We start from the raw sequence: 16,504 nt of genomic DNA, 5'->3' as shown, positions 1-16,504 counted from the left end.
GGGGAAAAAAAAAAAAAAAAAAAAAAAATTCCTGAGCCTTTGTAAAGAGCCCACCATTGTGTCTGGTCTGTGGGCTATTAAAAACATAGACGATGATTTTGAAAAGCTTTAAGTCCATTCCTTTAATCATATTTTATTAAGTTTCTGTGTGCAAGGTCCAGAGAATTAAGGGAAAAATAGAGTTCCTGCCCTCAAGAAGCTTAAAGTCTCACGGAGAGCAGTGGCATAGAGGGGTGGGTCTTTGGGGGGATAGAGAGGATGGGCCCACCGGGCTGGAAACAGCTGGGAAACGGCAGGTTCCATTTGTTGATTTCTATGACGAGGACTGGAAGTTCTCCTGAGGGATGCCGTGCCACCGGCCCTCCACAGCCAGCCCCCTGCCGCCACGCCCTCTCCTTGTTTAATGGAACCGCCAGGCCCAGTTGAGCCTGGTGTGTTATTTCAGGAACTGAACTTCATCCTCACACCAGCCCAGGGAGGTGGGTGCTGTCATTATCCCCATTTGCCAGATGAGGAAAGCAAGGCTCAAGGTTATAATAAGTGGCAGGGCCAGGATTAGAGCCAGGTCTGCCTACTGGGAGCTCCCGAGGCCAAGTGAGGGCTGCGTTTATGGGAAAGGAGGAGTCCCAGAGCCTAGGCGGGGGGGGGCTGGGGGGGCGTCCTCTGGGGGTTCAGAGGTTGGGTCCTTCCCCCTGCAGCAGCCAGGAGCCTGCCTTTCTGGGGAGGGAGGATTTCCTGGCCTCAGGCCTGTCCTCTGCTCTCCTACTGCCCTTCTGATTCTGAGTCACCTCTCCTTTCTGTCCCCCCAAGGGACTTTTGGTTCCCTTTTGGTTTGCACCTTCCTGCCTTCTGTCCTCTGTGCCTCTGGGTTCAGGGCCTGGCTTCGGCTGTAGGAGACCCAGCCCTGCTGCCTGGGGCCCTTTCTGTAGGGCCAGCCCAGCCAGGGGCAGAGTTGCCCTGTGGCCTCAGCAGGGACAGTCCCCACACCCTCCAGCAGCCGAGTTCCCTCTGACTGCCCAGCAGCCTGCTCCTCGGCCGACTTCTGCTTTTCAAGGTCTAGAGAAGCGAGGGTTCCGGGCCAGAACGGTGCAGCCTGACGGAGCCGGGCCCAGGGACGCCTGAGCCGTGCACAGACAGAGGGCCGCTGTGGCATCTCCATTGCAGGCACTTTGCCTCTTGTTTAATCCTGTCTCGGCATCCTGGAAGATGATCATCACCCCTTTCATTGATAAGATGACCGGGTGTCAGAGAGGGTTCCATGAATTGAGGAGTGGAGACAGGATTTGAACTAGGGTCCTTCTGACTCCCAAGTCCCTTGCTCCCATGGGACCCGAAGAGAGCAGCATCAGTGTCAGCCGGGAGCTTGTTAGAAAGCTCAGAGGCTCAGGCTCCACCCCAGGCCTACTGGGTCAGAATCTGCACTTTTTTTTTTTTTTTTGCAGTACGAGGGCCTCTCACTGTTGTGGCCTCTCCCATTGCGGAGCACAGGCTCCGGACGCGCAGGCTCAGCGGCCATGGCTCACGGGCCCAGCCACTCCGCGGCATGTGGGATCCTCCCGGACCGGGGCACGAACCCGTGTCCCCTGCATCGGCAGGCGGACTCTCAACCACTGCGCCACCAGGGAAGCCCAGAATCTGCATTTTAACAAGGCTCACCGGGTGGGCGCATTAAGGTTTAAGAAGCACTGGGCCACAATAGCTGTCTCCCTGCCACGTTACTTAGTCTGGGCAGTGAGGGTAAAACAAGAGGAAAGATTAAGTTAAATAGTAAACACTGGGTTATATTAGACATTCAGTAAATGTTCTTTGCAATCACTTTTATAATTATTATTATTAAGTGCAGGCAGGGAAGGAGGCGGCACAGGGGAGAGCCGGGGGCGGGGGTAGACCCACTGCTGAAACTACATGTGGAGGGAGCTGCCCTTCCAGGGTGGGCTCAGCATGAGGTGCTTGAACTTGAGGTTAGGATGTCCCCAAGTCCCGACAGCGCCCAGCAATTGCCATCAGCCTAGGGGGCCCCCACTTGATCCTTGGACTTATTGGAAAGCCGTGGAGGAGGCGTGAGCACCCCCAGCCACACACTCACCCGTATGCACTCACACACCCTCTCCTTAGCTGACACAGGGCAACAGATCAAGTGTCAGACTCCACAGATAGGACTGGAGGAAGTGGTGAGAGGCTGGGCTTTCCCCTCATGAGTCAGGCAGTCTGGGGGTGGGAGAGTGCAGGAACGGATGGGCACTGCCGGCCATCATCACCGAGCCTGTGGGCGTCCACCTGCACGGGGAGGCGGGCCAAGCCAACCTGCCTGTAACAGCTAGCAAGGCCAGAATTTCCCTGTTGTCCAGAACTTTCCTGCCCCAAGCGACCTGCCTTCCCATTTTGCAGGACAAAGAGTAGAGGCCTAGGAGCCTCTGGGGCCTCCCCAGATAGGATGGAGGAAGACCAGGTCTGTGAATGCTGAGAACAAAGCCAGGTGGGCCTGGGGGCTCAGTGGTCCATAAACACCACTCTCTCCAGCTGTCTGTCCTCCTTGGGACCCCCATGGGCAGAGGGGCCATCAGCAAAGGCCTGGGATGGGAACTAGAAGGGAGAGAATTGGGGTCCCCTATGCTCCCAGATCAACTGTTCCCACCCTCCCCTTGTGCAGCAGCTGTGATGACTCCTCACTCTGCTCTCAGACTGTACAGCACAGCTGGTGGGTGGGGAGGGTCGTGCATGAGGAGAAACTTTCTAATAGTTCCAAAGCCAAAATGTGCTGCTTTAGGTAAGCAGTGAGCTTCCCATCCTTAGAGGTATTCAAGATGCCAAGCAGGAAAACTGCATTGTGTATCTGACCCTCATGAATGGCTAAATGAGGTGGCCTCCAGTATCCTTCCCAACCTGAGTTTCTTTGGTGCAGGGTCTGTAGGCATCAAGACATAGCATAGTAGTTAAAAGCACATGTTTTTCGTCAGGTCAGGGTTCTGATCCCAGGTGTGCCCTCGTCAGCTATGGTCTTGGCCACGTCACTTTCTCCCTGAGCCTCAGTCTCCTCGTCTGTAGTATGGGGATATTTATGCCTGCTTCATGGAGTTCCTGTGAGGATCTGATACAAAACACTTGGCACAGTGCCTGGCACATAGTAAGTGCCCAGCCAAGAGCAGCCACTAATGATAATATTGTTATGAAATGAGGGCAAGCCCTGCACGCTGTAGGAGCCGGCCGCTGCTCTCACCCCCATATCTCCGGGTTATCAGAACCGGGGGAGGAGGAGCCATCAGCCGGATGGGACCTGCAGCCCAAAGGGGCAAAGTCTGCCTGGGTGGTGGCCGCTGCTCCACGTGCAAGGGCAGATGGGAGGGGATTTCGTCACCAGCATCCGGGGCGGCAGCTGCTGAGCCCTCCCCATCGAGAACTATTCAGGGGGAGGCTCAGAGGGGTGGTGGTTAGGAATGTGGGCACAGCACCAGGTGCAGCCGCCTCCCTCCAGTGCTGGAGAAAAGTGCTGAGCTCCCAGCCCAGGAGCTTTGTTATCAGTCCTGCCAGATGGAACTTGCCCTCCCAGGCAGGGCCCAAGCCTCTCCTCTCAGCCCAGTCTCCCCCAGCCCTGCAGGCTTGAGAATCTGGGACCCTCCATGGGACCGCCTTCCCAAGAGGAAAGCAGGCAGGCAGGGAGGAAAGCTTACAACTTCAGGAATCTTGCTTTTCTCCAGCTGTGTGGCCCTGGGCTGCTTGCTACCCACTCTGGGCCCCAAGTTCCCTACATGACATGAAGGGGTAGACCAGGCATCCAGGTGGATCTTGGGTACGGACTCTTTTCCTGGATCCTCTGAGCTACCTGCAACCTGAGCTCCAGCTCAGGGAGAGGGCTGAGGGAAGAGAGGCTCTCCCCAGTCAGGGACATGTGCCTGTTTCCAAGCATCTTAGAACACCATTCTCTCCTGGGTTGCCAGTGGTCCTCCTGCTGGTGGCACACTGACAGTCTCCCCCTTTGTCACTTCCCTCCCTGTCAGAGGAGGGACAAGAGAGTAATCCAGGACCGAGGCTTCTCTCTCTGTCTGCCCAGCGAGAGAGCAAAAGATTCTGTCCTGCTGTCTCTTCACCTCCCCAGGTGGCGGGGTCCTTGAATCAGGCCTAATGGGGGTGGGGGAGGGAAGCAGTGGGACCTTCAGAGAAGATGCTGGAGGGACCTCTGGGCCGTCGTGTCCACCCGCTGCCTCCAGGCCAGTCTACAACAAGCATTTCCTTCCCGCCATGCGCCATTAGGACTGGTGCCTGAGGGAGAAATTGTATTTTTTACCATTATTTTTCTCACTATCAACACCATTTTTATATTAAATGTGCAAAGTACTTAACTAGTATCTGGCACATAAGAATTCCTCAATAGCCACTATTCTAAAGAAATTGCAGGTTTTAAGCACGTACTATGTACTAGGCATTTTACATCCACAATCTCCTTTATCTCGGATCCTAGAGGTAGATGTTACCGATAATTAGTACTGTAGTTAGCGTGTAATGATTAAGTACTTATTGTGGGCCAGCCTCTGTGCTAAGAATCTACATGGATCATCTCTTGACTCTTGCCGCAAGCCTGGGATGGGTCTGATCTCCATGATGTAAATGGTTCATAGGGTCATGTGACTTGAGGAGAGTCACCTAGCCAGCAGGTGGCAGAGCTGCGGTTTGGACTCGGGTTAGTCTCAGCAGAGCTGCTGTGAGCGCAAACCTCCGGGGTTTACCCAGGAACCTGGCTGATCCAATGACCCAGAGCCCACCCACGTCACAGCTCAGGGCACATGGTAGATGTCCACTACCCCGGGGGCCTTGTGGGAACAACCCCCTCCAGTGTGGCCAGCCCCTGCATTGTCCCCCTGGGGGCAGGAGCCCGGAACCAGTAATTGATTGATGCTTGATTGACACAGGCAGCGGTTCACGCCGCGGTTTGAGCTGCAGCCCAGCCAGGCCTGGGAGCTGCCAGAGACCGAGAACCAGAGCCCAAGTTTCTGTCCAAGTTTGGACACTTTATCTGCACTTCCTCTGAAACTGAGCCACCCCTGGCTGCAGGAGTAACCCTTGAGCAGTAAATAAAGCTGAGGCTCAAGAGAGGCAGGTTGGGGCGGTAGAGAGAGTAGAATGTGGGAATCCCAGGGATGGGCGTCTGAACCCTTGGCCAGTGCCCAAACCTCTCCAGCCCCTGTCCCCTAATCAGTCACATGGGGACATAACTCTGACCCCCCAGGATTGCTGAGCGCAGAGAAAATGGCTGGCACGTAGTAGGAGCTTCATAAAAGTAACAAAGTCTCATGATAGTGCTGGTAGCTGCAGTTTCTGGAGCCAGCGCTGTGCAAAGTGCTTGTCACGTGTGAACGTACCCAGTCCTCGCAGTAACCTTACGAAAGATTCACCATCATGCCAGCGGTTCTCTGCCTTGGCTCGATGGCACAGTCTCCTGGAGCCCAGGCAGTCTGCTCCAGCCCTGACATGTCATCACTGGAGCCCGAGTTCAGAAAGAGGTGGGGGCTTTGTCTTCCTCAGGGACGCTGAGGAGGGGCATCCATGTGACTTGCCCCAGGAAAGACCGACTCCCTCACCTGGCCACGCTCCAGGGCTGCTCCAGTACCGGTCACTAAGGCTCATGCAGCAGCCACCCAGCCCCTTACCACTGGCAAACAGGCTCCAAAGATGGAAGGGGGGGCTCCACCGTGCCCCCCACAGGGCCCCTCCAGCTCTAAGCGGAGCCTGGACCACAGGATCGTTGGCCTCCCTGACCCTCCCAAGTCCCACAACCCTCCACATCCTCTCACATCTGCTTCCGCCTCGGCTGTGGCCACTGCTCTCACCCCGGACCCTTTCACCCCGTGGTGGGGGAAAAGGCCTCAGGACCCTGTGTTCCCTGCAGGGTTCCCAGAGACCTATCTTCCTGTGCTGCATCACTTCCAACCACTGACTCACTTGCTCGTGAACTATTTTTACCCCTCGCACAAATGCTCTGCTCAGCACTCGAGGCAGACGTCTCTGTCCTGCTGGCAACCCCAGGACATGGGGCGTCGGGGGGGCCAGCAAATGTGCAGGTTTATGAGCCCTACTGTTGTGGGGTAGAAGCCCAGCCCCTTCCTTCACTGCTGTGTGACCTTGGGCAGGCCACTTAACCTCTCTGAGCTTCCATTATAAAAGAAGGTTATTATGAAGATTAAGTAAAATAAAGTATGGAAATTTCCCAGCACAAAGATAGATTTCAAAAAGTGGTTGCTGTCAGATGTCCATAGTCATGTGAAGCTTATGTGTAATTAGAGATGGGGGAACGGAATTGGGAAGCCCTGTAGAGGCCACAGGAATGAGATGTGTGTTTGTGTAGGAACTCCAAGTCTCCAGGAAGTTTCTGGAACTCAGCCCCTGAGTTGCTGTCACCAGCGCTGCCACCCAGCCATCTTGAGGCCTCGGGGACTGCACAGGCCTCTTTAGGCTCAGAAGACCCATTTGGCCACAGCGCCGAGATGACTCCCCCCAGCCCACCAGGAGACAGTCAGGGCGGTTGCTTGGTTCGCCTGATAAGAGGCCTGGCTGGGCGGTGGGAACAGCACCCACATCTGCCATGCTGTGTGCTCCCGGCGCAAGCAGAACCTCCCCAGCCAGGGGACGGGCTTGGAGCCCAGCTCTGACCCAAGCTCTTACCACAAGGAAGCCAGTCGAGCGAGACGTTTAGACTCTTGCCCCTCACCCTGTCCCTCTCTCTGCCAGGCTGTCGGTGGTAGAAAAAAGAGACCTGAAACGTGCAGGACAGAGGCACGGTCATCATGTAATCACTGTTCCAGGTTTTTCCAGCCACCCAGCTGGATCCCTGCCGCTCACTGCAGGCACCCTGCACAACTTGTTCCCAGAACACACCCCAGGCCACCTTCCAGAAAACTAGAAGTGGCCCCTCCCTCCTGTGACCTCTGGCCCTACCCTGAGACATGTGGTACCTTCTGCTTCCCTCCTGGGTGGGAACAGGGAGAGGGGGAGAGATGGAGCCAAGATGTCCCTCGAGTGCCTGTGGAGGTACCTGGAGATGCTCAGTGAGTTCTAACTTCAGGGCCTACCGTCGCAATCCTCACCCCCATGGTATTGTAAATTCTCCCTCCCTGCTTGTTCACATCTCATTCAGTAGAGAGGGGCTGTGGTTTCCGCTGCCTTGTGTAGCAGGTAAATTTGGCCAAAAGTTAGCACTGTTCAACATGTAGGAGGCTGCCAGGTCATGTGGTGAGCTCCCCATCATCAGAGGTAACCAAGCAGTAGCTGGGCCTCGAATCGGGAGTCCACCTGGGCCGAGGTCCTCTCCAGCTGTGATAAGATGACGTGTTGGTGGGAGGCACCTTTTGAGCCCCCAGGCTCCTTGTACTCTGGCTTCTGACCACTCTGGTCAGGTATGAGGTGGCAGGATGTCCTTAGGCCTCTCTCTTTGCGCTCACAGGTACGATGCCGGCCGGGATGGCTTCATCGACCTGATGGAGCTAAAGCTCATGATGGAGAAACTTGGAGCCCCCCAGACCCACCTGGGCCTGAAAAACATGATCAAGGAAGTGGATGAGGACTTTGACAGCAAGCTCAGCTTCCGAGAGGTGAGCCCCACTCCCCGTGGGGGGCAACACCGGGGGGTGGGGAGAAACTAACCCCTCTTTGTCATTGAGCGACTTTGTCCGTGAACAGCCACTGTCGAGTGGCTGATAGTTGGCTGAGTGAGGTGTCAGCGGATCCTAGAGCAGGTACCTGGGGAGATTCTGAGATGCCTAAGTGAGACGGAGGCACATCCATTCCTTCATGCAGTGAGCACTTATGGAGTGACTTCTGTATACCTGACCCCGTGTGGGCTGTGGGAGTACAGAGAAAGGCCCTGTGCTCCGGGGGTCCTGGCATGTAGAGGGGGAGATGCTCAGAGAGTGAAATAACAGGATGCTGTGATTCAGGAGAAGAGGGGACAGATGGAGGAGGGACACGCACTGCGGGTCCTAGAGGAGCCGGGCGCTGAGCTGGGTGACCTCACACTCCGAATCTCACTCAGGCCTCACTCTGAGACAGGAGCCACGAACGAGCCTGTTTGCTGGAGGAGGAAGCAGAGGCTCAAGGCCAGAGAGCAAGGGCACTGGTCCCCGGGCAGCATAGGGTTAAATGCCAGAGGTGGCCTCTGGAGAGTCAAGGCTCAGGCTGGGCCTCGGAGAACTGGCAGGAAGCACAGAAGAGGCAGGGCGAGAGAAGGGGGAGGGGGGCGCCTGGGGGAGCCAAGTCCAGGGAGGAAGGTGTGAGCAGCACACGATGATGGTTTGGAGTCTGGACCTGGGTTCCAATCCTTCCTCCATCGCTTTCTGGTGCTGAGATTGGGGCAGGTTTTTTCTTGCCTCTGAGCCTTCCTCGCTCTGTAAAATGGGCAGAGCCATGTACCTTTAGGACTCAGTAAATGGAAGTTAGAGCGGATTGGTTTGGGGAACAGTGGAAACAAAGGTAAGAGGTAGCTTGAGGCTTTTAACGGGAGCTGGGCGTGGGCAGAGCAGCCTGCAGTAGCCCCAGTCCTGGGGGCGGCAGGAGACAGGTCACCTAGCCTCCCATCGTACAGATGGGCAAACCAAGGCCCAGAGAGGGAGGGACATGACAGCCTGTGCAGGACACAGAGCATGGAGGACGGAGAGCCCGGACCTCCAGCTCCCAGGCCTGTGAGTACCTCCTTTCCGGGGAGGCCTGCAGCTGGCCCCGGGTGTGGTAAGGCTCTGGCCCCTTTCCCTGTCTCCCTGAGAGCATCAGTGTTCTGTTCTCCCTGCTGCAGTTCCTCCTGATTTTCCGCAAGGCGGCGGCTGGGGAGCTGCAGGAGGACAGCGGGCTGCACGTGCTGGCCCGCCTCTCCGAGATCGATGTGTCCACCGAGGGCGTCAAGGGGGCCAAGAGCTTCTTTGAGGCTAAGGTGAGGAGTATGGGAGGAGCCCAGGCTGCGGTTGCCCTGACCCCCCCGCGTGAGGACAGGCGTGGCCGGGTTACTCCGGGACGCTGAGTTAGCTCAAGGGTCAGCACGTCCCCTTCCTGTCCCTGCTGAGACCGCAGACAGGAGGTGGGGAGCTGACGCCCCTCCTGGGTCGCTCAGGGCCCACTGTGCTCCTGGCTTCTGTCCCCTCCCGTCCGGCCTGTGATCCTTTCCAGCTTCTCTTTCTCTCCCTGCCCCAGAGGTGGGTGAGGGAGGGGTGTGTACTCTTGAAGAGGTGACAGGGGCCCCTTTGAGCTGCCCCAGCCCTGTACTCGGAGCCACTACCCGCAAAGGACTGGGCCTTAAAGAGTGGGCCCGGGAGACAGGAAGCAGGCCCAGAAACAGAGCACTGGCTCCCGGGGCCTCTGGGAGACACTAGCCCTGCCAGCCCCAGCCGGGAGGGAGTATGATGGGCCCCAGAGGCCACCGCCGCCGTGCACAGTACCCTCCCCTTTCAGCACACGCTCAGATGCAGGGGACAAGTATGGTTCCTAGATCCTGCCCTCCCCGGGCCCTGGGGCCCCTGCCTGTTCTTGCTTCTCCCCCTCCCCATGTTAGCTAAGAACATTCCTTCTGAAGGCCTCCTCCCACCTCCCTCTGGGCTTCTAGGGTTGATGGGATGTTTCTGGGTTCATCAGTGGGACCAGGTGTGCATCTGGGCTTCCCAGGACAGGGGACAGGGTAAGAATAGCAGCTTCGGAAGCTCGCATTTCCAGGACCCGCGCTCTGCAGCAGCTACTGAATACGTCTTCTCTCTTTCAATCCTCCCAACGTATCCATGAGGTCGGAGTTACTGAGCGCCAGGCTCTAAGTGCAAGCAATGAGGCTCAGAGAGGTGACTCAAGTGCCTGGCCCGGGACCGGGCTAGTGGGAGGCAGAGCTGTGTGTGCGGAGGGGAGGGGGACAGCGGAGCCGGAAGAGCCCCCGGAGGGAGCCCCCTCCGGCCCTGAGCCGCGACCCCGCGACCCCGCCCCAGGTCCAGGCCATGAGCGTGTCCAGCCGCTTCGAAGAGGAGATCAAGGCAGAGCAGGAGGAGAGGAAGAGGCAGGCGGAGGCGATGAGGCAGCGGAAGGCCGCCTTCAAGGAGCTGCAGGCCGCCTTCGAGTAGCGAGGCCGCGCCGCCCGGCCCCGCCCCGGCCCCGCCCCCGCCCCGGCTCCGCCCCGCGGGCGAGGGTGGCGAGGGCCGGCAGACCGCAGGCCAAGCCTCATCCTCGGCTCTGTCTGAAGGGACCATGCTACAAAGCTACACGAGTCTGCGAACAAGCCGGCTGAGGGGTCTCCCAGAGCGGCCCGGCCCCTCCCCGCGCCCTTCCGCTGTCCCTGAGGCCCTGACACCAGCCGCCGCCCGGCCTGGCCCAGCCCTCCCTGGCCAGTCCTGCACCCCTCGCCTCCTGGCCGCCCACTGCCTGCTGCAGCCACTCCTGCTTCTGGCTCTAGGGCGCTCCCTGCCGGTGGGCCGCCTGCACACACACTCCTCCCTGTGCCTCTCCCTTTCCACCTCCTCCTCCACCCCCGCGGAGACCACCTGCCCTTAACCCACAGGCTGCACTGCCCCTGGGGCCCTCGAGCGCCCCCCCCGCTTGACTGGGAGAGCAACAGGTGGCAAGAATCATGGCCGGCCCCATAGAGCCGGTTGGTGGCACCCGGGCTCCCCATCACCAGCACCCGTTCCTCTGGCCCTGCCTCCCCTCTCTGCTGGAATCAAGGGGGGGGGGCTTCTATTTTGGCGAAGGGACCCAGGCCCCTGGCACCCCACGCTGGCAAGGAGACCCCAGCTCTCTGGGGCCCAGCCAGGCAGGGTGAGGGGGCAGCTGTGCCAATCTACCTCAAGGGCCCACACTCTGCCGGCCGTGCCACGGATTGTGGGCAGGGAAGGCTCTGGGGACAGAAACACCAGTCCCCGGTCCCCTCCACCCCCCTGCTTTCCCTGGCCCAGAACAGCCTGACGGTCTGGAGAGAAGAGGGTGGGGAGGAGGGATTGGCCCCTCCACAGGGAAGGAAACCAGAACGTCTCCATTCTCCAGGAGGCGTCCAAGAAGTGCTTTAAGTGGTTTGCACGGACCAGGTTGTGGGGAGCAGGGGGGTCTGGCTCGGCTCTCTCGCGCCATCCTTCCCCAAGTGACGTTCACCGCCTTGTCACCAGCAACGGGACATGTCCTGTCACACCCACCCCCTGAGGGAGCATGGGGACCCCAGCCCGCCCTGTGCCCATCCCCAGATGGGCCGTGGCCAAGCCTGTGCCACCAGCCCGGCCCTACGCGGCTCCCGATGTGCTCGCTCACGTGTGTGCGTGTCTGTGTGTACGTGCGTCTGTGTCCGCTGCTGTGTCGTGAAGCTGTGCCCGTCCTCCAGTCCAAACAAGCGCATGGCCACTGAGGCCACAGTTATGCAACTTTCAGTGTGTGTTGTGACAGCGTCACTGCTTTTTAAACTCGGTAACTCTTTATTTTAGTAAAGCGCCCCAAGAGTCCACAAAACTCCTGTTGGACTTGCAGAGGTTTTATTTTTTTGGCCTTAGAATCTGCAGGAATTAGGAGGTACTGACCCCAGTGCAGCAGCCTTGGCCCTGGATTGCGTTTGCCTTAGCAGATATGTTTATACAGATGAATATAAAAAGTTCTTTTTCTTTTGGCTTATTGCTTTTTTTTTTTCTCTCTTCCCTTCTCACCAAAAAAGAAAAAGGAAAAAAAAAAAAAAAGGCTGCTTCTTCATTCGGTGGTGCGATTATTTTTTTTAACTAAAGTAAGATAAAATTCTATATTTTTATGTGTGTGTGGTTCTTGTTGGGGTGGGAGAGGGGAGGGGCTGGGAAGGGAGCGGACAGGATGAGGTCACCTGGGTGCTGGGGCAGCACTGGCTCAGGTGGCTCCCATGTCATTTCAGAAGCAGGGAGAATAGGGACTCTTCCTAATGGGAGGTTGAGTTTGATGCTCACCTGCTGTCACCAGGGGCTGGTCTAAGCTCTTTATATATAACAACTCATTTCGTCCGCACAGCCAGCCCAGGAGGGGGCTGGGGGTGCTGTGTTGTTCCCAGATAAGAACAGAGAGACCCAGAAAGTCTCCCAGAGGCACACAGGCAAGCGGGGCAGCTCCAGGCTGCTCGGTCCACAGCTCGTGTCCCTACCCATCTAGCCGCCCTGCCTGGCAAGTTCATTCAGAGGAGGACATGTACCAGGGGTGGCACCGAGGCCACGGGGATTCTGGATTGAGGCACCCTATCGCCCCCCAAGACTCTCTGCCGCACTCAGAGATGCACCCCAAGCCTCCCCCGCAGACCGGTGGTTGGATGAAAGGCAGAGCCAGGTGATCCCTGTGTAGCTTTGGACAGATCAGGCTCCCGCTGGGTCTCAGTCACCCCATCTGTTCAATGAGAGGGTCTCAAAGTCTTCCCAGCCCTTCGGTTTCCAGGTAGGGTGTCCCCCGTCTGTCAAGGGCAACCTGAGGTGGGGGTACAGGAGTTTGAGATTAGGCTGGGCATCGCTGCCCCCGGGTGGACGTGGGTGGTATGACAGCAGCCAGGATGCCCTCCACCTCTGGCTTCCTCACAGGCCCTGCTTGGAGAAGGCTGCGTCCTTGAAGTGTATTTCCTGAGAAAGGCCACTCCCACGTGCCACCTGTGGCCTGAGATGCCACCAGCATGTTGGGTTAAGCGTCGCCCTTCAATTGCCTTCCCAAGGGCAGAGCATCAGAACCCCTGACATGCTAGCAAAAGGGTCTCAGAACTGAGGGACAGAGGATACTGACAGGGAAGGGCTAAAATTCAAGCCCCAGAGACCCCGCCCAGCTGGCCCGGAGGTGGATGTGGGCTTCCAGCCCTCAGAATGTGAGGGACACAGGCCAGTGGTCCCACGCCAGGCCCTCCACCATCAGATCCAGCTGAGAGGGGCCCCAGCCTCAGCCCGCACAAGACCTCCCACTCCCAGCCCGGGCAGAGGGCACGGGAGGAATAAGGAGGCCTGGAGTGATTCAGGGACCAGGAATGGGAAGGGGAGACGGCTCCTCAAACCCTGCCCAGGTCCCGTGCTCTCAGTAAGCCCCCCGCCGAGTCCCGGTCCCCATCACCAAACCCCGAACCCCTCACTCAGCCCCCAAACCCTCTCTCAACACCCAGTACTTTCATCTGACTTTGAGGAGAAACACTGCCAGCCCCCAGGCCCGCCTCCTTAGTGGGTCCCACCCAAGATGTAACACTTGCCCCCCGAAAGTCCTGTCCCAGCAACTAAAAATTATGGGCCCTGGCCAGTGGCACCTGCCCTGTTTCTCAGGCTCTCACCAACAGCCTCCCCGCTTGACTCCCAACCTTGGCATTGCTTCTCCTAGCATTCCCTTCCCCTGAGCCCAGCCTCTGCCAAGTCACCCATGGTTATTTTTCCAGCACAGTCTGGCCCTGAATGGCTGGGGGACATTAAGTGCCCATATCCTGGGAGGCCCTGCTCCAGGCCCTGGAATACACGAGCTTCAGCGGGATAAGGATGGGGGTGTCTGGCATCGTCACAGTCTCAAGTCCTCATGTTCGTTTTGGACATGGAATCTGCAGAGAAGCCACCCTTTCCCACCTGCCCCCTATCAAGCTTCCACCCAGAACTAACCTCTTCTCGTTTGGGGCTCCCAGCTCTTGGCCCAGAACACTGCAAGGAACACTTATCACCCTGCCAGGCAGGGAGGTCCAGCAGTGCTGAACAGGGTCTTATCCTCTCTGTGGCCCCAGCCCTAGCACAGCACCTACGCACCGGAGCTGCTCAGCGAGTCTGGGAAGAATGAAGGAATGAAGGGCTTCTGTGTACCTGGTAAGTCAGTGCCTCACAGTCTGGGCAGGCAAGAGTCACAGCTTTCAGTTAACCCAGCACCAAGCCCCCTGCCCTCCAATCACAGCAATCCACTCCCCCAGGGCGCCCTTCAGCAGTTATTCCCAAGGCCTCCTGGGGCTGCTTCTTCAATCTTGGGGGCCAGAAACTCAGGTCAGCCAGCCGAGTGTCACCACCATAACTTTAGGGATTTTGAGCCCCTGCAGTGATGGCATCCTCTGGCCGATGGCTCCCTGCACCAGGGCCAGGTCAGGAGGGGCTGGCACTAGCCGTGCGCACGCCCAGAGGCAGCTCCCACATCTGCCCCAGTTGATCCCAGTGACAGCACAGTTTTCTCCCTGGCTACCCTAAAGGCATCTCCAGGGTCCAGAGCAGGCACTCATGATGCTCCAAAGAACATTCCCCAACGTCTCTCTCAGCCATTCGGTTGTGCAGAACCTGACATGCAGAGGGGCCACAGCCAGGGCCAAATCGTCCATCAGTGCGGTGGGCCCAGTGCCTGGAGCCCACAGTAACTTTAAGGCCCACAGAAATGTTTTAGTTTCTCTTAAAATTGGCAGGCAAAAAATGAATAGAATCCAAACTGGATTATACTAGTCTTTATACCCACGCAGTCATAAAACATAAAATTCTTAATATTTTTTGGTGGAGGAAGGGGCCCACAAAGGCCAAAGGGCCCAGTGACAGTCCAGATTCAAGCTTTCTCATGAGAACCAGATGACCAACAACAATAATAATAACAGCCGACATTTATATAGCGCTTGCCCTATGCCAGGCACTCCTCACAATAACCCTATGAGGCTGGTACCATTTTTTAATCTCCATTCTATAGATGAGGATGTGGAAGCACAGAGAGGTTGAGTCACTAGCGCAAGGTCACACAGCTAGGAAGTGCTGGCTCTAGGTTTTCCGTCCTTTGGGAATATGGTCCAACACGAGGCAAAGCACTCAACATCCCGTCTTCAGCATCTGAAACAGACTAAGGTGACCTCAGTTTTCTCCAAGCACAATTGCTGATGCTGTCTTACATAAAGGACCTCAACTGGTAAACATCTCAAAACAATGAAGTTCCCCTAAAGTTGATGCTGTCTGCACCTTCCAGAGCAGCCAGCAACCTCCCTCTCCAAAAAGGTCAGTTTCTCTGTGAACATTCCAAAAGAAAAAAAATGAATGACTTTTTACCTGGTACCTCACTACTTATGTGCCTGTGCACTTGTGGCTATTTCTATATCAGGGTACATTTTGAACGTGTGGCTCGGGGCTCTGAGAGTGACTGTGTCTATAACGGACTGCTTTCTATGTATGACACTGGTGTGTGTGTGTGTGTGTGTCTGTCTGTCTGCCTGTCCCTGTATGCTTGTATATCCATGGGCTTGTACGCATGACTGAGATGGGCGCCTAGACCTTGCTGTCTCTGAGTGTGTGTAAATCAGCAAACTCCCATCCACAGAAGCCCAGCTAATCATTTTCCCAGGGTCCAGCAAGTCACTGACTGCAACAGAAACCAGGAGTCTTGTCTCCTGCCCCCAGAACACTGGCAACCCCCAATACCTCCCTAGCTCAGCCTGTATCTCTTTACGATGTCAGTCCCCAGCCCAGGGTGACCCTTTGCTGACCAACAGCTCTGGGTCTGAGGTGTGGTGGGCAGTAGTCACTGACCAGCCTCTAGAAGGCAACAGAATGTTCTCGCAGCGAGTCTGAGATCCCCCAGACACCCCAGTTCTGAGGCCTGAGGCCATCACCCCTACACACACTCCCTCACACTCCCTCTCTGCTGTTGCTTTTTCAGTCAAAACTTTATTGATTTTTAATATGACCAAAGTAACACACACTTGTTTCTAAACAGGACTTAAGCTGTAAAAACGTGTGAGTTAAGAGTTCTCTTCTACCCCCAGCTCACCACCGCGACCGGCAGGGTGTGTAGCATTCTGAGTTTCTTTATTAGGAAATAATTCCTAATGGGACCAGTGGGCCCAGCTCGGAAAAGAACTTCCTAGGAGCACGAGAATGAGTCAAAAGAGGACAAAGGGGAGAAGTCGGGCCTCAGGACAAGTGGGTTAAACCAGTTGCTCTGAGAGCCAGGCTAAGCGCAAACTGCTGGGGCTCTAGCTGGAACTTCTGGGCACACATCACAAATCCAGATCTGCACTCGACCTTGACATCCAAGTCATGGAATTTTAGGACTGAAAGGAGCCTGAGAGTCCATCTGGTCCTACCTGCCCATTTTAGAGACGGGGAGACTGAAGACCTTGCTGGGAGACAACTGAGCTGGCTCCAAGTAGGAACTTAGCCCACGCCTCAGCCTCCATCCAAAGCCTGGGGAGGAGGTGCTGGAGAGCAGGGGGTACCCCAAGACCAGACAGTATTAGTTGAATAAGGGAGAAAGAAAAGGACAGGAAGCAAACAAAGAGCTATAAAGACAGAGAAGGAAGCGGTGCATCACAGGAGTTTGCGGCCCCAGACTGAAGTTAGAAGTGCTGACTTCAAATCTTGGGTCTGTTGTTGCCCGGCTGTGTGACCTCGGATTGCCCCCAACCCTCTGAGTCTCATCTTCGTGAAGTTTAATGAGCGGACAAGAGTGTCTACCGCATGTTGTTGGGAGAATTAAGCGACTGCAAGAGGTATTGAGCACGGCACCCGGCACAGTAAATGACAACTAAAAAACAATGAGTCAGGCCAAGCAGCGCGGCAGGGCCCCCCAGAACCTGTAAACGTCAGATTTGCTCTGT

The 16,504-nt window shown here is 56.7% G+C and overlaps 1 protein-coding gene across 1 annotated transcript in view; it reads left to right on the top strand.

Moving 5' to 3' along the window:
• Positions 1-10,076, top strand: part of EFHD2 (EF-hand domain family member D2) — a 15,371-nt gene extending 5,295 nt beyond the window's left edge. The window contains exons 2-4 of the mRNA XM_007459295.1: positions 7,433-7,580; positions 8,777-8,911; positions 9,945-10,076. Coding sequence (XP_007459357.1) covers positions 7,433-7,580; positions 8,777-8,911; positions 9,945-10,076 — 415 coding nt within the window. The remainder of the gene's footprint in view (positions 1-7,432; positions 7,581-8,776; positions 8,912-9,944) is intronic.
• Positions 10,077-16,504: the final 6,428 nt, after the last annotated feature.

The sequence above is a fragment of the Lipotes vexillifer genome, unplaced genomic scaffold (assembly GCF_000442215.2).
Source record: "Lipotes vexillifer unplaced genomic scaffold, Lipotes_vexillifer_v1.1 scaffold496, whole genome shotgun sequence".
Classification (NCBI taxonomy): domain Eukaryota; kingdom Metazoa; phylum Chordata; class Mammalia; order Artiodactyla; family Lipotidae; genus Lipotes; species Lipotes vexillifer.
This window is presented reverse-complemented; position numbering and strand designations above follow the sequence as displayed.